Genomic DNA, 26982 nt, shown 5'->3' with positions numbered 1-26982 from the left:
GACGCTACATGTATGTAGTGATGGCACCGATGGGGGCAGTCTCTGAAAGAGGCTGACAGGGGAAGTGATGCAAAGGGCATCGGTATGCCTGTTCAAGTAATCTTGCATCTTTTTTTTTTTTTTTTGGAATTTCCCGTCCGCGTGCTCAGATGAAAAAAAGGCAGACGCAATCAATAGGTTCACATTTGCATGTGGGGAGATGTGGGTGGGCGTTTGGATGCCGGAGGTTGGATGGACGGTGGGAGAGGCAGGGACAAGGCCCTTGGCTTTGCAGTCGGCTTTTGGATACTAATGCATGGCGGCAATCGAGGATGTTGATGACTACTAGGTATTTGCAGGGAAGATGAAAACGAGCCGAGTTGCGGGGTGGATGAGAGGGAAGCAGGCCTGACGGCTGAGCAAGCAAAAGATGATGGGTGGTGAGATTGATGAATGATGAGGATACTGGTTGGGTTTTGTTGGCCGCTCACATCTCAGATGCTCCTTCCACCGTTTTTTGTTATCTCTTTGCATGGCATCTGCTGGCACCTGCTGGCACTTGCTAGTATGTACTAAGTAATCAGTCGCCCCCGTATGATGCCTGCAACATAGCTCAGCTTGTGATAACATCAAGTCAACACAGAGTCAACTGATGAAAAAGATTCAAGTATAAAAGCGGGACACGGCTAAATCGGCTTCATGGGCGCCCTGTGCCATTTGAATGACAGGGTTTCCCCTCCCTCCTCCCTTAACGACCGACAATCTAACAGAACAGGGCATGCCTAGGCTCGTTCTATCGACTGTAATGTATCATGCTACCGACCTAATTGGTTCCGACGCCCTCTGCTCCTCGACTTGGTACAGCCAACGAAGACGTTCAAGTGTGCTCCAGCAACCGCCCAACAAACACGGCACCGCTTCGAGTAAAGGCGAGGCGAGGCAGCATGAGGTGAGGTGGGTGGGTGGCGGTCCAGGGTCCCACCGGCGATACTTGAAGACGTTTGGACCAAGAGATACTCACCGACTGTTGGGGACCTGAATATTACTGAAGCGGCTGAAAGAAAATGGAAGAACAAAAAAAAAGAACGGCAAGTGAAGGATGGTGGCGCCGCGGCGGGCCTGCTTGCCGGACGGGTTTCGTGCCTGTATATCCGAGACACCTGTTGTCACGAGGCGGCAGCGTGGGCGACGGGGCGAGCGATGATACATGCATATCAAAATAATGCGCTTAAAAGAACCTGCGTGCAAAAAGGAGAGTCATGCTTGACTAACTCTCTGTAGTGGTGTCAGAGCTGGCGGCCGCGGATCGAGTTTAGCCCGCAAAACACTGTGTGAAAATCATGACGAGCTTGACACGAAAGAAGGCTAAAGCATAAACAATCAATTTCTTTTTGCTCAGAGGCACAGAGTACGTACACGACACATACAAACCCGGCAATGCGGCACTCCGAGTATCAGGTTGCCAACAAAGGCGCCCTGAACACTTGGTGAGCCAACATACGCATCGTCAAGAGGCAGCAAGAGGACACTTACACAAGAACGGCTCTCTCGCTCACCTCGTAATACGTGGTGTTGAGCCCCAGCCTGGCAGCGTGCCAAGAACGTGCCTGGGAATAAGACGCTCATAGCGAAACGGGGACATGCGGCCATATTCTCCGCCTGTGTTCCCATACACAATCTAGACGCCGTACAGAGTAACCAGGAAGAATGCAAAAAAAAGAAAGGAGCAACAGCCACAAAAGGATGGTCCGCCGTAGCCGCTGCCGAATGGGCTCCGAATGCGCTGTTCAATGTAGCACGAAGCACCTTTCGCCCTCGGACGCATTGTCCTGTTTTCCCTCTCGCGTTGCAGCGACACCAAGCCACCGAGCTAGGTTTCGGTTTATGACGACGCTTGTGGACGACGGCTGCGAATGCCATCCCTCTCTGTAAGCCCTCTTCTTGCCTCATCTCTTTCCATCTTTCCTCCGGGTCATGCGCACTTGCGTTGTCCCTCGTGCATGCATGCCCCTTCTGTTGATCTGATGAGCTGGAACCCGGATACCGGCAACAAATGGGGGCCGCAAGCAATTTGTCAATGCTGTTGCGTAGCCAGTACTCGAGTACTTGGCCTGAGGACGCGGACATGTACCTTTTCATCCTGTTGATATGCCGCGAAACGAGGGACGCTGGCCCCCGTACTGTGTTGCAATCCTGCAGTCCACGTGGAGTGGGTGTGTGAAATGAAAAAAGAGGCGTGAGGCTTGCAACCAAGCATTGCGCCCATGATTCCAGAATACTTGAATCCAAGTGAACATTACTCGACTAGTGCTGGATTCTACTGTGATGTTATCAAGTGTTTATTTGATTTCCTTGCTGTTAGATGCCTAATCGAAACGGAGAATCTTGATAGAATCAGACCCCAAATTCGACGTCTTGCTCGTATACATGTATCCGATCAGTGTGACCCGTCAACGTACACCAAGGTATATATAAAAGGCGAAACAGGAAAGGAAAAAAAAAGGAAACGATGATAAATTATAAACAGCCAGTTAACAACTATACGCGGGCGATATCATCATGTTGAAATAACTCCATCCATAACCCAGTTGCGCGCACATACGCACGCGCGCGCGCGCCTTCAAATGCTGTATACGCAATAAAGAGGTGCAACTACATGCTTACAGAACCGAATGAGAATGCCAAAAAAAAAGGACAAAAATACCTCATGACAACTTCTTCTGCATCAGGTCGGCCAGCTCGTCCAAGAGTTCGACCGTCTCGGCCGGGCTGGCAATCCAAGCCGTTGTGCCCACGCTTCGCGCTTTAAAGTCGTTGGATCCGGCGCTCAGAAACTGATCTCCGACATGGAGGGTATTCTCGCCCCTGATGGCTACGCCCTGCCGGCCAAACCACTGCTGGCAAACAGTGACGCCCCAGCTCTTGTCGCCAATGTCGACAAAGACGTCTCGCCCGCCGTTGAAGGCACAGAATGGGACGCCCTTGCGCCCCGTGGCAGGCGACGACGACCGCCCAGCAGCCTGCGTCTGCGAGCCAAGGTGGCTAAGTTCCAGGATTCGCTGCACCACAAGAACCGTCTCCTCGAGGCTTTCGCGTGCGATGCGGATGTGAGGCTCCGACGGGATGATGCCGACCGCACGGTCTTTGCGTACAATGGTCGCTGGAAGATTCATTGTGCGGACACAGTCCTTGAGCGCGGATTCCGCCACGTCCAGAAGCGCGGCGATGTCGGCTTCGGACCAGGCTGCCATCTCGGGAGTGAGCCACTGCGGTCGAGGGACGGGCGCTAAGCGGTGAGGCGAAGATGGCTCGTATGTGAAGAGGTAGTTGGCTTCGCCACCCATGATGACAACACTTCGCTTCTGAGTTTCGTCCAAGTCGGGGGAGGCGGCGATGGCATCCAATAGCCCATGGAGACGGTCGTAGTATCGATCAGCCGTCGTGTATCCTGCCGCCGTCACAATACCTATCTTTATGTTTTTGCGTAAAAGATCTGCCCGCGATCCACCAAATCGTGTAAGTCGTCTTTCCTTATACATCTTCACAAACAAAACAAAATGCAGTCACTCACCGAGAAGTCGCGGGATGATGGGGCTCGTGGGCTCCAGACTCTCTCCATCATCGTACAGCGTCACATCACCATCAAAGGTAGCAAGCTGCAGCGCACCACCAGTCACAGCCATGACCTGTGCTGAGTTGAGCACCAAGCGCACGTCGTTGAACGACGGGGCTACATATCGTCTAGACGAAATGTATCGTTTTCTGTCTTGATACTTGAAGGCAGCTTCCAAAGGCAGCCTGGTGAAGAATGGACCGGCTGTGGGGACCAGCATGCCTAGTTTTGATGGCAAGGGGGCTATGAGACTTGCTACGGCGCCTTCTAACCCTTGCAATTGGGTTTGATTATGTCTCTGACGAGATACTAGATGAAGGCATGTTAGCATTTACACTGTCGTCACTTCACAGGGCACAACATGTGTTTATGTTTTTGGGGTTGCAACTCAGAGATGCAATCAGAAACGTACTATGATCATCAATCATCATCTCGACATCACGCATAATTTCTGCATACCGCCGATGAGCCTCCTCGGCCATCTTGGCGACGCTGGCATCGTCACCAAGCACCCCCGTCGGCTGGGAGTAAAGCACAAAGGGCACTGCGAGAAGACCCTTGACCCATTCTGTGCCCAGGTGTCAGCGTCATGCATTCGAGTCGAGATTGATATGGGAGCAGCCCGCAACATGTGCAGCGCGAATAGACTAACCTATGAACTGATCTCGCCGATGGGTCTTGAGAGCATCTACACAGCACGGCGCAGTCAGCACGAGTACATTGGTTGAGTCTTCATCGTCTCAGATGCCGCGAGTTCTATTTCCGTGATATGCCAAATCACCACACTTGGCGAACAATGCGAACTTACATTCGACGCGATATCTAGTCGTCATGTTGTCAATGAGGCCGCCTCCAGACGCAAACCAGACCGAGGAGCAGGCAATCTCCAAGTTTTGTCTAGGCTAGCGTATATTGGCACAGGAGTAGCTTAGCTGCTGCACAAGCTAAAATTTCAAATGAAATCTCGGTGACCGCCCAGACCAAGTGGACACGGAGTTGGGGAGACAGGTCAAGGTTGAAAGGGGGAGTAAAACGGAATGAGTCGTCCGGTATCTGGAGTTTTGCTAGCTTCGGTAGCCGGGATGATCAAAGTTGGTCGAGGGAGGTCAAGATAATCGCGGGGAACACACATGGTGAGAGGAGACGTCAGTCCTCATGGTGGGGCAGGCTAGCGGCACTCGCCGGTCCATGGCCGAGAACTTTACATATGTACATACATACGCATGGCATTTCGGTCAGGCCCGATTCACATTCCCAGGACCAGCAACAAATCATCCATCCTTGTGTACCAACAGCAAATATTTTTCAACTCCCCCCCCTCTCTCTTTTCCTTTTTTTTTTTTTAAGTATTGCTGTATTTCGCTATTAATAATGCTCTTCTAACAATTGTCTCCTACAATGTTCATAGTCCAATGTCACCACAATTGGGCGGGATTGCTCATGACTAACCAGAGTTGATCATGCTCCAACATGTCTCCCATCAGTCAAACGCCCTCCAGCCCACTTTGCTCGACAGTTGTGTCTCTATACTATTGACCAAAAACACCCCTCCCACCATTACGGCGGCACCGCAGCATAACCTCTTTGGCCATATGAGAAAAGAGATTGCTACCCGGGCACTCGAAGCAGCCTATGTAAAGGAGTGCGTGCAGTGGTATCGTTGACATGCTCCAAGTAGCCCAATCGCGTCTTCCATTGCCCATTGTCGTCCAGATTCTTGGCCCTGCCTCCCCTCCCTTGTCAGTGGTACAACACCTACTGTAGGTACATCACTATTCTCGCTCAAGTGCCGGCCCGCAAAGACAATACCCCATCGAAAAATGCTTTTCATATCCTTTTCAAACTCCGGTCTCCTCTTACAAGTGTAAGACGCGGCGGTGTACCAGTCACACAGCCCGACGCGGCACCGTGCAATTCAGATATCCTCAACTTCGTTCCTTTAACTCGCCGTAGCGCCACCAACAGCTTGTGCCTGCTGCTGAGCCAACAACTGTTCCTGCTGGGCTTGTTGCGCCTGCTGGGCCGCCACCTCGTCAGCCTTCACCATAATCGTCTGAAGCAGGTTTTGTTCCTCGGCTGAAAGATGACTAGCAAGGCTGCTGTAGAACTGAGGCTGTTCTTGTTGCATTTCTGCGAAACCAACATATTAGCGACTCATGGTCAATGATTCAAAAGCTCGCCCGAGTTCAGGCTCAGGATGACACATACTTAGAAGAGTGGCCTTGAACAACTGGTAAGGTTCGACCTTGTCCAGAGGAGAGTCGAGTAGAACACTGTCCTCACCCAGCTCATCGTCGTCGACATCCTCAATCGCGCGACTATACTTCTGGGCCTGTAGAAATGGCATTAGCTTGCAAATTTTCAAAAGCATAAATATGTGCGAGCCTGTTGGCGTGTCACAAACCTCATCATTCAAGAACTCCAGGTACGCCTTGCTCTCGTCCTTAGATTCCACAGGTTCTTCCTCGTTGTTCTCCTCGCCTTCGCCATTCCAGTCGCCCTCGTTGTCGTCCCACTCATCTTCTTCGCCGTAGTCGTAGGTTGTCTCGAGATGGAAATCATCGCGCAAAGCTTCTTCACGGTCTGTCACAGTGTCAGTCAGGGACCTGGTGACGCCAGCAATCTCAACAGACATCACCTACTCTTCATAGCATTGGGCAAAGTTCGGAATAGTTCTGTAATCCCTTGGAGCAAGCGTGGCCAACCAACAGACACGCTTGCCGGAACCTGCTCATGACTGACTCCCAAGAGAGCAGAGATTGCGACAATGCAGAGCTTCTTGTCATGTACGCGGCTGAACGACGTCATGCTGCCAAACCACAAGCTGAAGAAGCGATTTGTCCAGCTCTTATTTTCGAGCACCTGGAGGGTCAGCAGTGGGTTATAGTGAATAGAATTGATGATCATTTCCATAAGATGAATCTTGTAGCTCTTGATCTTCACTTCCTGGGTTGCCAATATGCCCATGGCCATGTTAATGAAGCCCTCAACACAGCTGTCGATATGGCCTCGGAGGCTAAGCATCATAGCCTCGGCGAGCTTGCAGGCGCAAATTCGTTCAACGCCGCCTTGAACTTGGTCGGTGAACATGTCGGCTACCATTGAATACAGTGCCTGGATATACTCTGGTTTCTGGATTAACTGGGGTGTGCCGTACTGGACAAAATTGTCCAATGCGGGAAGCATATCTTCCAAGTAGTATTCGGCACCAGCCTTGAATGTGGTGTGAATGAGCTCGAAAGCTTGCCACATGTTGGGCGAAATGCCCTTGGCAGCAAATGTGCAGCTATCAATGATTTCAAAAACTTCATTGTACAGATCTAGAGCTGTCTGTGAGCAACAACTTACCAAGACGAGAGAGCCGTGGTCGAAGGGTTCCGATTGACTTACCATAAAGCTTGTTCTCCAGAGTGACTTTGATCACAGGCATAAGGACGGCCTCAATATGAAGAAGAACATCAGGGGTACTTTCCAGAGTGAGGATCAAGGTGCCAATTGTTTGCAAAACACCCAGAGCGGTAATGCTCTTATCGTCATAGTCTGCATACAACTCGCCATCTTCACCGGCCTTGCTCTCCTTTTCGAGAAGCTCACGGACAATGCGAAGGTAGGTGTCGCGGAGTTGTTCGCACAGCGCAACGGCAAAGGGGGTGAGTTCAGTGGCAAAAATCTCGACGAAATCCTCCATGACGTTTGCCAGCGCATCAATGTCCACTTCGTTGGCTAGCTTGAGAAGCTGCTGCATAATGGTAGGAATACTTTGTTGCATGCTGGAGCGGATGACATCGTGTCTGATGAGAGGCTGCAGCGCCAAGGCAGCAGTAACACGAACAGGGAGGGCAGGATCCGCCATACAATCCAAGATGTGTCGATATATCGTCAACAGGTTATTCTGATCCTGGAAGTTGAGCTGCTCAAATTTCTCGATGGTGTCGCACGCTCGAGCGCGGAGATAGCCCTGGCTGCTTGTAAAATCAGGGAACACGTATCGAACGAGAAAATACTCAACCTGGTCAGCAATGGGGCTCTTTTTGCTCAGGATAACGGGCGCAAGGGTAGCAATCATGCGCAAGGCTCCCTCCTTGGCAATGTGGTTCTTCTTGTCGTCAGGTGCTTGCTCGTACTCATTGACAACGGCGTTGACGAATTTGAGGATTTCAAACGTTTCCTTCCGGCGGTTTTTGGTTAAGTTGACTAGGAAGTTGGTGGCGGCCACGTCGGGAGCAGAGGCCTCCTCGAAGTAGTTGAGCTTGCGGTGCAAGTATTCCTCGGGTTCCTCGTCGAATTGTTCGGCATCTTCATCGGAGAGACACATGACAGGGAAGATGAAGTGCGTCACAAGGTTGGTAAGATGGGCTTTGAGATGAGTCCACATTTCCTTCGGGCGGACAGATTCGTCCAGGAATACGATAACGTATGAAAGGCAAGGTCGGCTGAGCCAAGATGTCTTGGCCACCCATTTCTCGATTTCTTGGAGGTAGTGCTTCAAAATTTCGGGGGCAATAGTGTTAATGAAGTTCTTGGCAAATTGTGCAGCCTCATCGCCCTTTCCGGGGCTAGCAGGGTTTCCATGTCTAGCTAAGTCAGCTTATACTCAACTTCACGACAACTTCTTAACCATGCGTACAGAGATTTCGAACGAACCTGATAAACAATCTATTGAGATTAAAGAAGGCCCACTTCTTCGCCTTCCACCAGTGATGCTTTTCACGATCAAAGGAATCACCTTGCATGGCATTGGCAGGTGCAGCCTTGGCTACGGTCTGCAGGAACACGGTACACCATGCAATATTGACCTGCTGTTGTCGCAAGTGGTTGGAGAGCTCGAGCTATGTATCAAGCACGAGACGATTAGTTGAATAACGTCTCAATAATCAAAATATTAAGAACAAGAATAGCTTCCCATGTTTGCTCTTTGGGGAAGGGTTCAACTTACCCATGTGGCATGCTTGTAGGACTTGAGAGCCAGGTGAAGCATCTCGCCGGCCTCATCACTTTCCTGATTCACCAGCTCATTGCAAATAGCAAGCAAGCGTGGGAAGCTGTTCTCAACAATCGTATCGAATTGTGCTCGGTCATGGGTGTCATTTGACTTGTATCTGAAAGCACGGCAAATAGCAAGTAGACACTGAAGACCGGCAAGGACGGAACTAGGGGTATTCGTGTTTAATAGCTCGGTAGTGAAGTCCATAAATCGCGGCCATCTGCTGGGAAAGTCGCATTGCAGAATGCGTTGGAGAACGGGAATGAGCTGCTGGCGCACAGCGCCCTCGGAGGCGGCCAGGAGCGGAACCAAGCGGTCTCGAACGCGAGCCTTCTCATCTTCGGGTATTATGTATTCAGTAGAATACTGTTCACTCTGATACCAGGCACGATTGACGCGATGCTTGACATAAATGACGGCTAGATTTAAAAAAAAGCAAAAGTGAGGTTTGGTCAGCGTACGAGCTCGACAACATCTTAAACGACAGGCGGAGGCGAGACGGTGGAGGGAGACTTACTTGATAGGCGCACGCTTGCATCCTGTTCAGCTTGTAAAATATCGAACAAGGCATCGACAAAGCCTGCTTGCTCTTCAATCTATTCCAGGTCGAGGAAATGAGTCAGTATAGATATTCAAAATAACTAGTTGAAATGTAATGGTCGCCCTTGTGGCGTCGCCCTGGCAGTCGGCTTTTTTTTTGGTGGTTGCAAAAGTGGTAAATATCTGCTTGAGGGACGCAAAACCAAAATCACCACCCTTTCTCCCGGGTTTCAGCCCGCCATAAGTCCATGTTTGGCAAGCACATCCATGTATGAATAGACGATGGCCACGGTAGAAGCTCATGTTGTGCAGAAAAATAAAAGCAAAGGGGCAGAAAACTAGTGAATGGCTGCTGGCAGCGAAACACTCGACTCTCCCGTGGTCTTTGGTGGCGCGGGCAGGACAAGGTAATGCTTCACATACCTGTTTCAACTGCAGCTCGGCCCGTCGTCTGTTGTCGGCATCGGTCGACAGGCTGCCCAAGAGCAGGTCCCGGAGCGCGGCGGTATCCATATTGAGGCTCGAGGGCGGCAGTATTGGGCGAGGTCGAGTTCGGGGTCGAGACGAGTTGAAAGTGTCGGCGAGGAAGTTCTCGTGTCGTGGGATAAGATTTGTGGTCGGTCAAGAGGGCGGAGGACGATGGCGGGGCATCCACCGCTATCGCGGGCGTGGGCGTGGGCAGGAGTGTGGGCGTGCGGGCAACAATCAGTTGACAGAAATGAATAAAGATGGCCAGGCACTTGAGACCCGGGAACGAACCGCTGACAGACAGACCAGACACGCTGGCCGGTCTGTTTTATGTAAAGATGCAAGTGTTAGGTATGATGAATAAGAAGCGCACGCACAAGGCGGCTAACAAGGCGCAACCAAAGCGAGCTCTAGGGAACGCTGGGCCACGGGCAGTGGGAAGAGTTGAAAATGCAAGTGCAAGGGGGGGGGATAATGGAGGCTACTATCTACAGAGTAGAGATGCGGGATGATTCAGAGGGCACAAGCAGACATCCAGTGCTCCAGGGCAGCACGGCGCTAACTTTGGAAGGAACATCGAAGACCTTACTTTAGGCGCTGGGTACTCTGTACCGGGCTGTAGACATGGAGGCAAACACGACGGGAAGGAATAGACATTGGAGTGCCAAGTTACTTCCTAGTACCTGGTACCTGCACATGTGCACATGTGGGCGGTTGCTAGAAGTTTTGGGGCGTACCAAGGTGCAGGGCTCAAGTGCCATTGGTCTCCGTGCTGGCTGGTGGCAGGCATAGGAAAAAAACTCCAGTGCGCAACTGTCAATTGGTCGGACGAACCAGACATTCAATGTTCATCAATGTCAAGGTCCAGCATGGGAGGTCTAGGGCTCGAGTGCCTCCCGGAGTGGTCTAGAGGGGTCGTTGGGTGGCTCCAGATGGCTCCGGTTGGCCCATTTCCACCGACAAGCTGCATTAAAGAGCTGCCTCGCCGGCACTGGGGACTGGTACTTAAGCAGTTAGCGACCAGCGACCTTCAATGCTCCCTCGTTCCAGCAGTTCAAGGTTTGTTGGCCGCGTCTAGGTGCGCGCCCAGCATTACATACCCAGCAGCCCAGCAGCCAGCTTGAGCGGTGGCTCTGGTGGTGCGTGTGGCTCTGGCTTTCAACATTCAATCGACTCTTCTCGCACACATGAAAAACTGGGGCCACCGGAAGCCCAACACCGGGGTTTTCCCTCCAGATGTCGTCTCATCCATGTCCAGCACGTTATGAAGACGCCTTGTTTCAATGCTAACATGGATCATCTTCTTCACCTTGTCACGCCGGCGCAAGAAACGAGCAAGTCGATAAACGAAAAAAATTACATAATGCAGCCCGGCCGGCGCCGAAACGATGTGCTGCCACTCAGTCCTGGCCAAGCAGTACTTACAAGTAGGTACGTAGAGATACCTACTAGCCTGCTGCAACGCGACAGATCCATTATACTTGAGCAAGTACAAGTACATCACGCACATGAATAAAGATGCCCGCAGTAAAATTGAACCGGACAGCCACCTGGTGCGTGCCCTGGGCCGCTGGAGAATGGAGAATCTGCTCCACCAAAGGTTCACATATCACACGTTGACATCTGCACTCACCACCACACTCTCACATAATATCCCATCTCTCATACCCCCCCAGACGTCCAGTGACATTTCAATTGCGAGCAGCGAGCACCCCGTGCTCCGTACAGCCGTCCTCGCGAAAACCTTATTCACGAAATTCAGTTAGGCATAAGCAAAGCGTGCGTGCACGGCCAAGATGTAACCCAGCCTAACCCAGCCTCGCCCAGTCCGCGCCCAACTCCCACGTCGCACAAGAACAACTTTCAAGGTTCACTCTGGCGAAAACCGGTCAAGTTTGCAAAGCAGTTCCACCAGGACTGGGGTTCGGAGGGACAGTTTGCTTTGCCACCACACCGACCTGCCCACCTGACATCCGGGCATCTTTCAGGCTTCGTCGGCTGCAGAAGTAACAAGACGTCAACAGTAGCTTAGCCTATCTGAGGCTCAAGCCAAGCAAGGGTTCCAAGCTTTGCTAATTATTCCGTTGCGTCCAAAAAAAAAAGCGGTGCCAAATCTCAACATTTCCATCCACTAGCAACAGCCGCAGCAGCCAATCTGCTTGCACACATCATCAACCGACCTTGGCTTGCCTCGTTACCCTCTGCTACGTAACTACAACTGATAACTTTCTTGGTCCCGGTGAAATTTCCCTCCGCGAAAGAATAAACACGCGCCTACTACTGTCGAATTGTTTCTGATCTTGACGGCCACAGCCACGAGTCTTTCTCGCCGCTCGCCGGGGCCTTGGGCCCTCCCATCCCGACTTGCCCAACCAGAGAGGCGTCCGCTCCGTTGCGGCAAAAGACAAATGCATGCCCAAATACCTGTCCATACAACTATTACTCCGTACAATACGGAGCAGCAGCTGTGGACCGTACCGCCATCGTCCGTGAACTTCAAAAGAGTCAGGCGGTATCAAAGGGCTTAGAAACCAGGACGTAGCGGTTGGTCACTAACAAAGAAGCCTCGCTACGGAACCTGCCCAAAAAAGTCGAGTCAGCTTTCATCAGCTTCATACGAAGTAGATGGATTTGCGCAAAGTACGTCCCTCCCGCGGCGTCAATTTACCAGTCGCCAATCTCAGGTGCGCAGCAGCCGGACACCTTCACACCTAAGTCTAGGTAGGTACTTTATATTATTGACGGCAATATATCCAAGTATGACGTAGCAAGTCTGGAACGAGCTACATACCAAGTACCTACCAGGCACTTGAGCACGTGCATCGGTAGCCCATAATCATGCATGACGCTGGGAGTACATTTTAAGGAAACATTTTCAATCTTCCCGAGATTGTAAGGGCCTGGTGTTTTTGCGTTGACTTACTGCCTGCTAGGCATCTAGGCAGGCAGGTGCCTGAGTACTTAAGTAAGTATTTGACGTCCGGTCAGCAAGGTTTCTTCCATCGCTTCCACCTTTCAAATCGTTGATTCCACATCTCAACTACGCAATCTTGCACCGACTGCAGAGTACTGTGCGTCGCAACTGGACGTGGTGCCTCGCCACTCGTCATGTAGTCCTACCTTGAAGCCCAAAAAATCCACGGGAACAAGCGCGTTACCCGGAAAGGCGACACAGATCAAGTAGGCCCGCGCAATGTTGTCAAAGCAGTGGAAGCTGTGGCAGTTCAAGCGATTGGGTCCATCGCATCCAGTCCACCGTTTCTGCCAAACACGCAATATCCGCGCCAAATTTGCTTTCCTTGCTCCAGGCAAACTCAAGACCCCTACTTGCTAGTCCGGAAATGTACTCGTAGGACAAGCAGCTTGATCCTCAGTAATTCAACACCATATGCTCCCTAAACCCGTGCCGGTATATTAATCCAAGTTGTTTCAGGTACGAGTGGCGCCGGTTCCATAATCTTTCTGGGACAGAAATAGGCTCAAGCTAAATGACATGCATCAACGTAGTCTCTGTCAACCATTAATTGATAAGCTCGAGGTCCAAGTGGCGTCAATCCTTCTTTATCCTCTTCCTCTTCTTTCTATCCTCTGGCATTTCCGCCAGGGACGTCTCAAATGGGGCAATCGTCTCGAGTATACAGCGTTCGACTTTGATCCGAAACCGGTTGAGTTTGGTCGTGTTATAGAAATAGGCCCAGCTGGCCAATATCGCATGTCGGAAACAGATTATTATCATTTGTTTAGGTTAAATTGGTTTGTAGAATCAGGCTTTGGCTACTTTATGGTGGCCAAGGATGGAATGCCTCCACAGGCATTTGCTCGCGGTAGCCGACCTGCACGTGTCATGGTTGGCGCAAAGCGAGTTGTCTCGTACTCAATTTATTCCTCGCCTGAAATTTAAAAGTTGTTCTCCCGTATCTCCATAACTGCAGATCCCGTACACATCATGCTCGTCTTTTTCCTCACTTCACCACACAAAATATATTAGGGACATTGTACTGCCCTCGTATTGTCGGATGAAACATCCCGTTGATAACCTCCAGAATAAAATCCAAATCGCGGGCCAAATTGAGCATTGTCCTCGGAGTCGCCTGCAAGGTCCAGTCCAGGATTGCGGCCTAGGTGCATATAATCGTTTTGATCTAGTGGACATGAAATTTGAGCCGATGCCTGTACATAATCTGGGACCAGGGCACGGGCACCGAAGCAAGGCAAGTTGTTTTCGTCACAGGAAAAACGCATGAGGTTGGATAAGGCTGGACCAGCATAGCGCTCGCAGAATAGAACGCACAAAAGCAAGACGTCTCCGGAACAGATAGCCATTATCCCTAGGCACAGGTCGAACTTACATAATAGCAGGATGCCAAACTTATTGGTTAGAGCACCTGGGCAAAGGTAGCTTCCATATCAGGAACAGCACTGCCAATAGATGATTTTGCCTAATACATTTCCGAGGGATCGCGAGGTAGAAGAGAAATTTCTCGCCATGGGACAAGAGCGCCTGATCCTCGGAAAATTCGCGGATTTGCGCGGTGGGCAAAGGATCCTGTTGTTTTCCAAGAGTCTGGTTTGCAATGGCCTAAAATTTGTATTTGAGTCCATGCCGTGCTGGTTTTATGCCCCCATATCGAAGAGAAGAAAAAAAGGTCCAGGCACAAGTAAAAGTCCCAAGTCCAAGGCAGAGGAGAAACCAGGTAACAGAAAATTCTTCTGACCGTGACGGACTAGAAACATCATTCATATCTAGCTGCTATTAGAGTAACAACGCGGTTAGTTCATCTCAATGTTATGGGCTCATTAGATAACTCCACGTGAAGGACTCCGGGATGAAACGTGAAAAATTAACGGGAGAGGGTCCTCTTGAACACATCTGGCTAGTATATACAAACTCATTTTGAAACTTACCATGCTGCCCGGAAATCCCCTCAGCTTTGGCACATGGAGAGCGCGGTGAGCATCCAGGACCACTCCAGCAGGTCAAGCCAAGGCGACCAAGTAGTCAAAATCCAGTTATTAGGGTAACTCCACTAGAAGGACCGGATCCGGGCAGCGAGGTAAGGACATGACATAAAAATAAGAAAATAAAAATAAAAACCACCATCGACGACCATGAGTGGCCAGTCAACCTAACCTGCGCCATAAGTATTTGTGCATAACATCAATCAGCATAATTCATCCCGGGCTTTCCTGTGAGCCAAACTAAAAGAGAAAGACTGGAAATGCAGTAATCCCGCCCATTCATAGTCAAAACGTATAAATGAATCCAAAGCTCGAAAGACATGCGTTTCGAGGGCTAAATGACAACGGATGCAAAGAGCCAAGTGCCAGATGGTGTATCCCAGGGTGTGAACAAGTCTTTTCTGTCTTTTCTGTATCCAGGAGAAATGACTGGCAAAGAGCATCGGATGACATTGTCCAGGTGCTTTGGTCCGATGAGAGGCAAACTTGCTACTCTCAGAGGCATCGTGTACAAAGAGTATATCCAAATGGGGGCTATCCGTGGAGCAAGTTTAACAACAAACAAAAAGAAAAAGAGCGCAGGGCGCCGATCCAAGAAGGTAGAGTTCGAGCCCCGAGTCCAGAGTCCAGAGTCCAGAGTCCAGCCATTTATAAAACACAAGCAACGCATAATCACAAGGTAGGCCGCAAAAAGTCGTACCATGGCTAATTGGTCGTGCAAAAACAAAAGTCAAATGTGAAAGGAGGACGGGCGTCCTTTTTCTAAATTTATCGTCGTGGGGGTCGGGGTTGTTGCCTATCGGTATCCCTGTCACTACGACGACTACTTGAGCCACTGGGAGGTGTTTGATTTCTTGCAACAGGCACAGAAGAGCGGGATTGAGGGGGTTCATCATACTGTTGTCCTTGGACTGCAAACCCCGGCTGTTGTTGCGGTTGCTGGGGAGGAACTTGGCCTGCTGGTGAAGCTAAACAATTAGACGCGGGGCCTTTTTGGCGAGCTGGGCTCGCATGATCTCTGCTTTGACGCACCTCGACCATAGAACGGGTCATGGGGTTGCATAGCCGGGTACGAGTGGCCACCGGCGGCAGAAGGAGGAGCCTGGCCCTGATACTGATATTGGGGAGCTGGGTATCCAGGTTGAGGCGGCGGTACTGTGGAATAAACTGGCTGCTGAGGGGCGGCAGCAGAGGTTCCCATCCGGCTTGAATAAGGATCACTGGAGACGGGATAACCGGCTTGGGGCAAATTGGCGCCAGTGCCAATGTATGGAGGATCCTGGTTCGGTTGATAGCCTGGACGCATCATTGATCCGGGCTGGGCAGTAGTGTACCTTGGGTCCGGAGGCGGCGACTGTTGGGGCTGCGGGAAACCGGTATTAAAGCCATTGCCGTTTGAGGCGCCAAAGGGCTGTTGTGGAGGCTGTTGCTGGTATGTGTTAGAGGCACCGGTATATCCAGGAGCGCCAGTTCCGGGGTATCTCGGTGCATCATAGGTTTCCCGGGGATACGGCTCCGGCTGGAAGGAAGGGGGCTCGGTAGGCCCATGATGTTGCCGAGACTGGTGAGTCTCGGAGTAGCGGTATTGGACTGCTGGTGAGTTAGATGAGGGTCTCGCAGGAACGCCAGTGGCATCTCTCGAGGCATGGATACCTCCAGGGGTATTGCGCGAAGTTTGCGCACGCCTTTCACTATCCCAGCGCGCCGAATCGGCCTTCAAGTCTTCGATCATAGCCTAGAGGAATGTGAGTCTAGCGCAAATATTTTCGCTGTGTATGGAGGACAAGACTCTATTCCACGGGACGTGGGAAGAATTGAAGAAAGAGAAGGTATGCTCACAGTTGTTAGGTTTCTGTAGGCGGTAATGTAGTATCCTTGAGCGACCTGGCCGGTTTGAGAGTTCTACATGAGAAATCATTAGTGACTTGTGTCTCTCCCCATGTACGGCACGTCTTGGGCAAAGCATCCGAGATCAGACAGGATAGAAGCCATACCTCGTAATGACCAGGCCGCACCAAGGCATCATTGCCCAGGTAGCGGCAGATGTCGGCCGAGATGACCTCACGATCGATTCCATCGCGCGGCACGAAGTATTCGTTCTGCCGAGTCGCCGCCGGCTGCGTAGACGCTCCCTGGGGGCGGGGTTGTCTGGACATCGTGAAGGGTCGGCGCGAGGTTATCGTCGCGAGTGTGAGAGAGAGAAGGGGAGGGGCGACGTGAGGTGGCCGAAGGGGCAGCACGGGGCGGTCAGAGGTGGCCGAAATGACAAGAAAGAAGAGACGGAAGAGAGCCCGCGAGGGAGAATGTGAAAGGTAGATAGGGAGAGGAGAGAAGGCTGTCAAAAGTGAGGCAGTGGAGGGAAGAAAAGAAACCTGCAAGGTATGAGGTATGACCTGCACTCGACGGGTCAGCAGGGTCAGCAGGCAGCGTCTGAGGGGCTCAATGAATCTGGGCCTGGAGGCAGGGGAGCAAATCAGGTCGACTGGTACGACTGGTCAACAGGGTCCAACTGGTGGCACTCCTTGCAAGTTGGTGGGTGGGCAGTGGGCGGCGGGCAGTGACCTTGGAGGCAGGAGACGCAACAAGCTTGACACAGCACCTCGACGCAGCACCAGACGGGAGCAGATGCCAGGCCAGATCAACGATGCCAGTCAGTCAGCCGTTTACTGCCCGAGACAGGACAGGGGTCCAGATGTCGACTCAACTGGTCAGGTCTCTCGTGCAAACTTGACTCTTTTGCCAAGCTGCAACCACGCACCGCACGACTACCGATCGCCGTGACCGACACAAAGCCCACAAAAGCCACCGGTTCACGGCCAAACTCCTGCCCAAGAGACAGCGTGGAGGCAAAAATAGGTACAGAGGGAAGGGGACAGGGAGAGGGAGAGGGAGAGGGAGAGACAGCAGAAACCGCCCGGGTGGCCCTGTCAATGTTGGGCTCTTGGGCTGCCAGACACCGACACGGCGACAGCGACCCTCTTTGCCCTTAAAACGAATGGACAAGCACTCTGTACCAGGCAGAGCGAACACACCTTGGCCAGGTTACTCCGTGTTGAGGTACTGAAGTACCTACAGCAGGTAAACAAGTACGATACATGAAATCCTCCAAATAACTGGCGCTCATATGCGTAGACAGGATTTGTCCACTAGTGCCAGGTCCTGCACCTTTCAATGGTCCTCCGGTGCGGCGGGGTGGCGAGGACAGTCCGTGATTGTCTACTCTGCTGCTGGTGAGTCCCAATCCAGCTTCCTCGCTGTAGATAGGAATACTACTCTATACAACGCAACGGACACAGACTGCAGAGATGCAGGCGCAGGCACGGCAGCACCAATGATCCACTCCCGACAGAGTCTTGTCGCCCAGTTGAGCTTCAATGGCCCCGAGCAGACCAAGGTCCAGGGTCGTTGCTGTGTGACTGCCGTGATGGTGCAGTGGCTTGCTGGCTGCGGCTGGCTGTTGTGGGTTGGGCTGGCTGTCTGGGTTCAATATTCCCAGAGTTGGGCTGCACTGCTCCAGCCTAAGACCCTGCGACCTGCAACAATGTGGGCGGGAAATGTGGCCCTAGTTTTTGGCGGTTTTTCTTACTGGTCTCACCACTGGTTGGTTGGTTCGCCACTTCAAACCCGAGAGAGGTTAGATGCCAAGCGGATAAGAGGTTTTCCAGCGAGGGTTGGTGGTATGGGACTAACCAGACCGAGACCGCCTCGGGGTAAGCTCGAAACTCGCTTGTAAATGTCTGTGATGCCTCTCTGCCGGCTTTCCGCTCATCTAACAGTATAGAGGCAATATTTACTTCTCAGAAGCGACAACGCGTTTGGCTCTCTTGCAGTCAGAGGCAATGTGGGCGAACGCTCGAGACGATCCTTTCAGAAAGCGCCACCGCTTCACTTGGCGGCAGTCTCGTCGTGCTAGCAAGACTACCAGCAAACGTCCTGGCCCCTTCTTCTGAGTGAAGGAGTTGCCCAAGTAGCTGGAGGTTCCCCTTGCTTCCGTCGCAAGTATACAGCAGTATGCTCGGCTAAGGAACGAAACGTCGGTTAGCGTTTGGAGCCTTTGCGCGTATCGGCAAGCAATCGGCAAGACTTGTTGCCAGAGTGCTGTATTGTTTTCGAGACGACGTGTATAACATTAGAAGGCCACATGGGATTTGTAGCCTCATATGAAACAAGTGCGGAATATTCTCAACTTCTGGCTGCTTCCCCTCTAGAAAATTCAGAGGCCAGCGGTTGCAAGTATGGCGTTCAAAGTCTACTCGCGAGTCACGAGGACAATAATCTGCCAGAGTGCCAGAGGTGGTGAGTACTTGGAGAACTGATGGACAGCTGAAGTTATCGCCAGTATCCAAGGAGGAATACTCCGTAGTATGACCGCAAGTGTTCGTACTTTGGTCTCCTGGCACACACACACACTGTGGTGTAAGCACTTGGTGGCGTACAATACCCAGATCGGCTGGCGTTTCCGACTCTTTGTCTCAGAGAAGTTGTGTCACCATGTGCGGCGCGGTACCATCATAGTACATCAAGGAAATAGAGTAAGGTTGCACACGTCTTGGTCACCCGGGTGATGCTCTCAAGGTCAACCTGACAGCAAATGTTCATTGCAATAGTCGTCCAGGTCGAGACGCTGTGGTGAAATTTATACTAAATCCATTGTCATACATGCAAGACAATCACCTCGAGAGACTGTCGATAGATTTGATCCAAGCATCCCGGTACACTCGCCTCACTCATCTTCTTCGGAAAGCACAAATGCACCCGTTTCAACACAGTAGGGTCCACCCTGTGGAGGGCGAGCGGGCGAGCAAGAAGGTAAAACACGAATTCAATGCAAAATAGCGCATGGTGCAGTCCACAGAAGCAAGAAGACGTGTCAGTCATGCTGCCGGCGGACTGTTGTGAGAGTCCCGAGGCCAGACTTCTGAAGGCCGATACCCCGATCTGCCTCAGACCTCAAAAGGTGGCGACGACTTTCCCAACCGCCTGTCCCACAAGGTTTTGACTAGTCTCGGGCCGCAGTTGGGTATCGACGCCTCTCGCCAATTGGAGCCTAACACGCTTTCAAGGCTTGTGATAACTAGTTGACATCACGTATCGTGAACGCTCGGGCTCCACCAAGACAAATTTCTGTCCGTCCAATGACTAATTGCCTAATGTGACCTCATCAACAAATCAGGGAGGAGGGAAACTTTCCTTTTCGTGACAAGTCCTGGCAAAGTGCAGAAATTCTCAAGTGTTAAGTGTGCTCTCACAAAAACTGCCCATTGTTTATGTCAAGTCATCAGCCACCGTATCACCATTGTCGCGATCAAGGACCTCTTCGAAGGACTAGACCATGACATCTCCCGGTGTAGACGTCACACTCAGCGTTGGAGTAATTGCTTACGGCTAGCTTTCAAGTCCAAGGCTTGCCTCGCTGTTGTACAGACAAAGTGGGCGACTCTTGCATCTTTGCGACACAGAATCTTGGCGTATACGACTGGCAGTACTCCGTAATGCTTTTCGGGCTTCGTGCCGTTGGTAAGTTGACGAAATGGTGAGGCATGTCCTGCCTCTGTGCACCTTGAGCCTTCAATTCCAGAACTCGTTTTTCTTTTTCAGGGTCGACGAAATTCGGAAGTGTACGTACAAATCGGTTCCCCCGCATTCCGAGCTTGTAGATACGAGTTCAGCTTGATTATGCCGCAATCTTGCTCCATGGGATCATCCGAAACTGAGCTTCTGCTGTCCTTGTTCCAGCTTATTTCCGCGGCTACGCTTAGATGCTGCACCTGATCCTTTGGGGGCCGAATTGCGGGAAACGGATGGCTTATAAACGGGTGTGCCTTTAGCACGTTCCTGCTCTTGAATGTCCTTTGCCATATGCCAATGTTCATGGCTCTGAAGCTGTGCCGCATCAGCAGAAACAAAATCGCATCGAGCGCAGAGAAAGCTAGTAATTCGAGCCTGACCCTCAGAAAATTCGCTTTCCGTCGAGTAGGCAGTTTCCCTTCCCTGAACTAGCGCAGAAACCTGCACATTGTCACGCATATACATGGGAGCAGCTTCACCGCTTGTGATACTCAGGGCCTCCGCGTTGCTTATGCCATCCCTGGAGAAGAACCGTTGTATGTCGTTGGTTATCCGTGGTTTCTTATGTGAGGGGGCGTCGGTCTCGACTGATCTCTTCTCGGGAGATTTGCACCTCGCTGGAGCTGCCTCCTCGCCTCTGACTAGGAAAGCACCAATCCCCATATTGCCCTTCACGCCATCTTCAAATCCACCAACGCTAAGGCTGAGATTCGCACATGGCCAGACCTTGTCCTCTGCTAAGATTTGAGTGAGGAGATCCTTGGCCAGGTGAAATAAAGATTCTTCGTCGATAACTTTACCGGGGGGGATTGGGCCTTGCTTACTGCGAGTTTGGCCTGCATGGCGGTGATGCAGGTTGATGGAGCGAGGTCGTCGTCTGTTATCCAACACGCCTTCCTCCACTAATCGAGAGAATATGTCTCCGACAAAAATTCTTAACCATTTTAGCGCCTGTTCCTCCGTGCTGATACTAGGTCGGAAGGATTTGGCAGAGAGCATCGATTTGATTTGGGTTCGAGAGCTGACCTCGCTGTTGTCAATGCCTCGAAGTGTATCGTGAAGCCATGAGCCGGTTTCGTCACCAAGCTTCGATTTCATATGCTCCAATGAAACTTCAAGAAGGTCCTTGATACTTTGCGTGTTGTATATTGACACAACTCGTTCTCCGAGTTTGCCGCCCAAATTGCGAATCTTGGTCACCTTGAAGTCCGCTAGAAACAAATGCACTGCACGACTCCGCACAACCGTTTGGCTGTTGGGCTTCTTGAAGCCGGAGCCCAATTTGCTGACCATTTTGTTGTTCGCAATGCCAGCGGAGCATGTATACCCTAACCTCCCCCGTACTTGTGCACGTACATTGCGTACAATCTCGGATCCAATGAGAATTGCAACATCGTCCCAGTCCGGATCTTGACTCTCCTGGTCCTCATCCAAGTCCACCAAAGCATCAGCTTTCCAGTCCAGGGCCGCTATGGAAGGCAAGGGAAGCCTCTCGGCGAGGTCATCATACGGGGGTGGATTCGACAACTCAGGAAACCGCTCCAAAAGTATGGTGTGAACGTGAGCTGACAGGTCGAGAAAGACTTCGTCGATGCCAGCCTTCTCCACCTTTTGCAGGTTGGGAGGCAGCGTGTCTCGGATGAGGGCGAGAATCTTCCTAGACTCCAATCTGTATGGATCAAGCGACACCTTGTCTGTCGCGATGCTGGCGGCAGCATCGTCCCGGTATGCCCACTTGTCATCACCTTCTCGCCATGTAGCAACATGTTGGGCAATGAGGTCTGGGCAGAGTTTCTTGGCCTCGGCCACATTGCAATGTCGACCGATACCCCAAGCTCGCGCTGGATAGTTCACTGCGATGAGTCCTTGCCTAAATATGGCGTCAGCGCATGACTTCGGGAAAGCAGAGGTGGCTCAGCATGCAGTAAGACTATCTAGGTAGCTACCTCACTCACCATTGTTGGACCGCGAGAGGTTTGTCCTCGGGAACCCCCAGCCTCAGCATTTCACATTGTGCATAAAATGCATCTAGGTCAATGTGAGCAATGACGCGAAGTGGATTTGACGTGTTGAATGATGCCAGCTGGCCGAGCTGACGATATGTGAACTTTGAACGCGCCGCCGGCCTTGCATCTGGCGGCGACGAAATGCCAGCCACGGGCGATGACGGCATGGCTCCAATACGAACTGAAGCGCGTCTTCATGGCCTTTTGGACGCGTTCATGGAACATAACCCGGGCTAGCCGCCACGGTGTTTGATGGAGGATGGCCTGATGGATGTTGAATGTTGGACAGCGTGTTTCGCCGCTAGGTCCTTCAGCTTTGTAAGAGGTGTAAGAATCGTAGTGCAAGGAGTGAAGCTATCCCGAGCCCTCAATGTTCGTTCATTGTGGAAGGTACGATGCACTAACCGACCTCGGTAGCCGGGCCCCCACTCCCGATTCTAGAAACCCTGTGGCGATCAATGTTTCAGGCGCAACTTCACTTTCACGTCAGGTCTGGTGAATCGCAGTTTACTTGGCATTTGTAGGATAGATCTATTGCTCTGCACATCCGTCAATAATTCACATGACGACCAAGTGGACTGTCCTCCATATTTCTTTTGAGAGACAAGCATCAGGCTGTTCGTTTCGATCTTTGTCCTCATCAAGATGTTCGCTAGCTATTTATTGCCCATGCTCGAAGCCTCGAACTTTTCTTCTTTCATTCCGCCGTTGGGCAATCTGGGTGAAGCTACAATTACCCGTAAACGCATTGGCAATACATACATACGTATCTTTGGATCATCTACCTGAAGGGTTGCATCCCGCTGATTGTGTCCGAGCCTGTTGCGACCAATGTTCGTGGCGTGTGTTCGGGCATGTCCATGCCAATCATGGGACCTTGCCCATGTAACAACACCGTAGCTTGCTCTACGCTGAAAATACCCGCAGGATAAACTTGGATATCGCAACTGTTTATTTGGATGGCGGGGAAACGCATGGCACAGCAACATCAAGGACTTCGCATAAATGGATGCCCTGATCAACACATTCGTGGACTGCAAGTTTATTCGCGAATGGACGATGGTCGGAGTGTGACATTACGACTCCTTTCATTGATGAATGCTGACACATGAATATGTCTTTGCATCCCATCAGAGTGGTTTGAAACCAGAATAATGAGCTCAGGCTCTACATATTCTCCCGTGGCGAGAATTTGGAGTATTGACCGACGTGATCAAGTGTAGGTTAGGAGATCGGAACAAGTCCCATGATAATATGGGTTGTTACAGGACCCGATAATTTATTCATCCCGTCTTCATGAAAAAAGAAGGAGCTGAGGTATCACCATTTTGCCAAGGACATGTCTTTTCGACGCCGTCGGCTAAAGTAGACAATCCCGACCACCTAGTTAGTCGCCGATCACCCCGCATCATATCGTGAGTCGTGACGTCGTATTCTGGAGATGGCTTCTGGGACCATAGATCAGCATTCGACCCCCCCTAGCTTCGTCTCTCTACCAGGTGATTGATTGGGCGACTTAATTCAGCACCGTGTTCATGGCCAAATCTAGATCCGAATGAAGTATTCCTTAGGATATCTGCAGCTTACGAGGCGGCTGCTTAAGGGAAAGGAACTGAAAGTTGGCTTGCAAGTCTCTGCCCACCAAATACCCGACGGAAGATATCGACAAAGTAGTTCGCGGTTTCCGTAAATAATATAAATTTGTCCGTTGCAACATAATTTTTCTTTTCTTACAATCCAACTCTTGTACAGCCCTCTTCAAATCAGCAATAACCTCGATGGACTGAACACCAATCATCCCAGCATGACTCGTAACGCTCTCTTCGCCAAATTGTTGACCTGTCTCCCAGGTGTGACTGCCTTGGTAAACTCTGTCTCGCAGAATAGCATCCCTGCCCGGGCTGGTACGTCGATACAATTGTTGTGAGATCGATGCTTAAAGTGTCCATATTCCCGGAAAACAGCACTGACCCGCCAAGTCAATTTAGATGCGCATGAATTTCCAACTGGGCTGCAGATAAACAAGCCGAACATCACCTCCAAATGGATCGATGGGAGTGACCTCGTGCAGATTGTAGAGGTTTATATCAATAACACAGACCCAACAAACTATTTGACAGAGGCAGACAACTTGGTTGTGGAAGTCCTGTCAGACTCAGTAGACACTGTCGTGCGTGGAACGCTCAAGCGCCTCGGCCCCAGACAAGCTGCTATCGTTCAAATTGGCATCAAGAATAAGCCAAAAGCAAAGGCGGGCTCCCAATGTACTGGAATTATTGTCGCCAATTACGGTAACAAGAGGGGAGGCAAGCAAGCTACGCAGCCCGTCTCTGGAACATGCGGCTTCATAGACTATACTGCAACGAGGTCCAGTGTCAACCCTCATCTCGCTCCAGATTGGTTCAATGACCTGAAGTATGGAATTTTTATACATTGGGGGCCTTATTCTGTGCCTGCCTATGGAAACGTGGGTAAAAATGAAAACTATGCAGAATGGTAAGTACTTTAGACTCATAAGTAAGGGGTTTCAACTGACGTTTCTATAGGTACTGGTCATCAATGCAGTATCCCAATGACAAGACCCAAACTTACCAGTATCACCTGAAGACATATGGCAAGGATGTCAACTATGACGACTTTTTTGCCAACTTCACTGACAGAGGCTTTGATCCTCAAGAATGGGTAGATTTGTTTTCCGATGCGGGTGCTCAGTATTTTGTGCCGACAACGAGTATGTATGCCTAGTATTGGAACGGCTCCTAGCCGTTGAAAGCCTATTATATCTAACCTGACCTCATAGAGCACCATGATGGGTTTGCCTTGTTCAACTTCTCAACTGCAATTAGCAAGCGATCATCCATCCACTATGGCCCAAAAAGAGATATTATCAAGGACCTTTTTGCCGCCGCCAAGAAGTATCAGCCTCATCTCCGACTAGGTATAGAGAATAAGTACCATCATTGCGTGGAATTACTCCTTTACTAACTGGATTCAAGGCACATATTTTAGTATGCCCGAATGGTTCAACCCAGCATATAAGAAGTATGGATTCAGTGCTTGGCCAGGTGGCCCACCAACGAATCCTTACACAAAAGCAGAAATCCCCTACACCGGTTACGTAGAGGTCAAAGACTTCGTCAAGGACATTCAGCTCCCCCAGATGAGGACGTTGGCCGACGAATATGGTATCGATATCATGTGGTGTGACATCACGAGTAAAGGGAATAATGCGACAATATTTGCATCTGAATGGCTGAATTCGGCACGCAAGAATAAACGGCAGGTGACCTTTAACAGCCGCTGCGGAATACCTGGAGACTTCGACACTCCGGAGTACGTATATGTAATAATGATAGTTTTGGATTTTGCACCTGTACGGGCCATTGTATGGGCTGTATTGCTAACCTCTGTTCTCTGTAGATATGCGACCAACGGAGAGACAGTCACACGAAAATGGGAAGCCAGTAGAGGCATGGATCCACATTCATACGGCTACAATGCCCAAACGCCAGACTCCGCCTATCTCACGGGTGAACAGATTGTGCACACCCTGGTTGATATGGTGAGTAAGAACGGCAATTTTCTCCTTGACATTGGACCTACAGGGAATGGATCCATTCCACAAATCATGCAGAACAACCTGCGAGATGCCGGCAGATGGATCAAGTCCCATGGAGAGAGTATCTTCAGGACACGATTCTGGACTGTCAAGCCGGGGTCTGATCCATTTCGTTATACGACCACGAAGGACGCTTTCTACATTCATCACATTGGAAAGCCATCTAAAACCCTGGACATCACTGACCCGGTCCCATATTTGCCGGGCGATAAAGTTACTGTCGTAGGCGGAAGACTGAACGGCAAGACTGTCCCCGCGTTGTGGAACGGGGTCGGCTCTCTAAAGCTCACTTTGGGAAATGATGTTCTTTCTGGGGATAGATACATCTGGACGTTCAAGATTCAGTACAATTAGAACAGCTGCGGCATTAAAAAACATCCCAGGAGCACCTGAGACACGATAACAGTACTTGATGTAGCATTTTTGTTGGTTCAAGGCTGCCACTGCCAGCTAATCACTACCCGACAGCGTCTTTTTTTGAGCTCTTGTCTCGTATGGACTGGGTGAGAAGAGATTCATATGGCACTCAATAATTCATGTGAAACAACTCTAGGTTTTTGGATTGAGACACAACAAATTTACCTGTTATTGCCTACATGTACAGACTCCAGACAAGTGCCGAACCCGACGCTTACATGTATGAATCTGGATGAACATGGCAACAAGGCTGCACACCAAGTCACTGTTGCTTTCCAAATAATGCTAACCGCGCATACTTAAGTACGTACCTCTGATGGAGACCAGTGCGTGCCACTCGGTATGGGGGATAGCCTTCCGCGGAACTGAGAATCGTTGCAATACCAATAGCTGCTGCGATTCAAATGCAGCCACGCGGTAAGGTTTATACCCACTTGGGAAGGTCTTAATGACAGCTCAAGACTGGAAATACATACATTGATGGCTCAGCCATGAGTCCATGACGGCATGGATCCTTACTTGAGAAACACGTCGGCTCTGAGCCTAACATAGCTATGCGGTTATTGTACGTACTTGCGGTGCACACCGTAATCCAGGGACACAGATTCCGTTAAAGTCAAGCTGATGGCTCTTTTCCATCATTACGATTCCGCAACGAATATCTTCATGGGCTGGCTCCGCAGGAACGGACATGGGAGCCACAGGGTTAGGTGCATTAGTTTCATCCAGACTCTGGACTTGGTGTTGAGCCGGCAAATTTGGCATCAAGTTCACCAAGGGCAAGGGGCGGAGCCCAATAACAATAACGGACAAACCTCTGGCCATGTTG

At 50.8% G+C, this 26982-nt stretch overlaps 5 protein-coding genes across 5 annotated transcripts; 1 reads left to right on the top strand and 4 right to left on the bottom strand.

Annotated features, from left to right (window-relative positions):
• Nucleotides 1–2684: 2684 nt before the first annotated feature.
• Nucleotides 2685–4425, bottom strand: ISN1 (IMP-specific 5'-nucleotidase 1; the record flags this gene model as incomplete). Its single annotated transcript, XM_066131348.1, has 5 exons — nt 2685–3472; nt 3551–3901; nt 4005–4160; nt 4245–4280; nt 4401–4425. The coding sequence occupies 5 exons, from the start codon at nt 4423–4425 to the stop codon at nt 2685–2687; spliced, it is 1356 nt and encodes a 451-aa protein (XP_065987264.1).
• A 1106-nt stretch (nt 4426–5531) lies between these two features.
• G6M90_00g089200 (uncharacterized protein) lies at nt 5532–9629 on the bottom strand (the record flags this gene model as incomplete). The annotated part of the gene is made up of 9 exons (XM_066131347.1): nt 5532–5722; nt 5801–5924; nt 5997–6175; nt 6235–6912; nt 6983–8166; nt 8237–8421; nt 8529–8995; nt 9094–9172; nt 9540–9629. 9 exons carry the CDS (start codon nt 9627–9629, stop codon nt 5532–5534), a joined length of 3177 nt encoding a protein of 1058 aa, XP_065987294.1.
• A 5890-nt stretch (nt 9630–15519) lies between these two features.
• Nucleotides 15520–16699, bottom strand: G6M90_00g089190 (uncharacterized protein; the record flags this gene model as incomplete). Its single annotated transcript, XM_014686097.1, has 3 exons — nt 15520–16278; nt 16383–16445; nt 16538–16699. 3 exons carry the CDS (start codon nt 16697–16699, stop codon nt 15520–15522), a joined length of 984 nt encoding a protein of 327 aa, XP_014541583.1.
• Nucleotides 16700–20243: 3544 nt separating this feature from the next.
• Nucleotides 20244–22284, bottom strand: eso1 (N-acetyltransferase eso1; the record flags this gene model as incomplete). The annotated part of the gene is made up of 2 exons (XM_014686096.1): nt 20244–21981; nt 22067–22284. 2 exons carry the CDS (start codon nt 22282–22284, stop codon nt 20244–20246), a joined length of 1956 nt encoding a protein of 651 aa, XP_014541582.1.
• Nucleotides 22285–23921: 1637 nt separating this feature from the next.
• On the top strand, nt 23922–26090 carry Fuca2 (Plasma alpha-L-fucosidase; the record flags this gene model as incomplete). Its single annotated transcript, XM_066131346.1, has 6 exons — nt 23922–24021; nt 24097–24613; nt 24664–24848; nt 24918–25055; nt 25114–25450; nt 25538–26090. The coding sequence occupies 6 exons, from the start codon at nt 23922–23924 to the stop codon at nt 26088–26090; spliced, it is 1830 nt and encodes a 609-aa protein (XP_065987402.1).
• Between the last annotated feature and the right edge of the window lie 892 nt (nt 26091–26982).

The sequence above is a fragment of the Metarhizium brunneum genome, chromosome 5 (genome assembly GCF_013426205.1).
Source record: "Metarhizium brunneum chromosome 5, complete sequence".
Lineage (NCBI taxonomy): Eukaryota > Fungi > Ascomycota > Sordariomycetes > Hypocreales > Clavicipitaceae > Metarhizium > Metarhizium brunneum.
The sequence above is the reverse complement of the archived record's forward strand: the minus strand, read 5'-3'. Positions and strand labels throughout refer to the sequence as shown.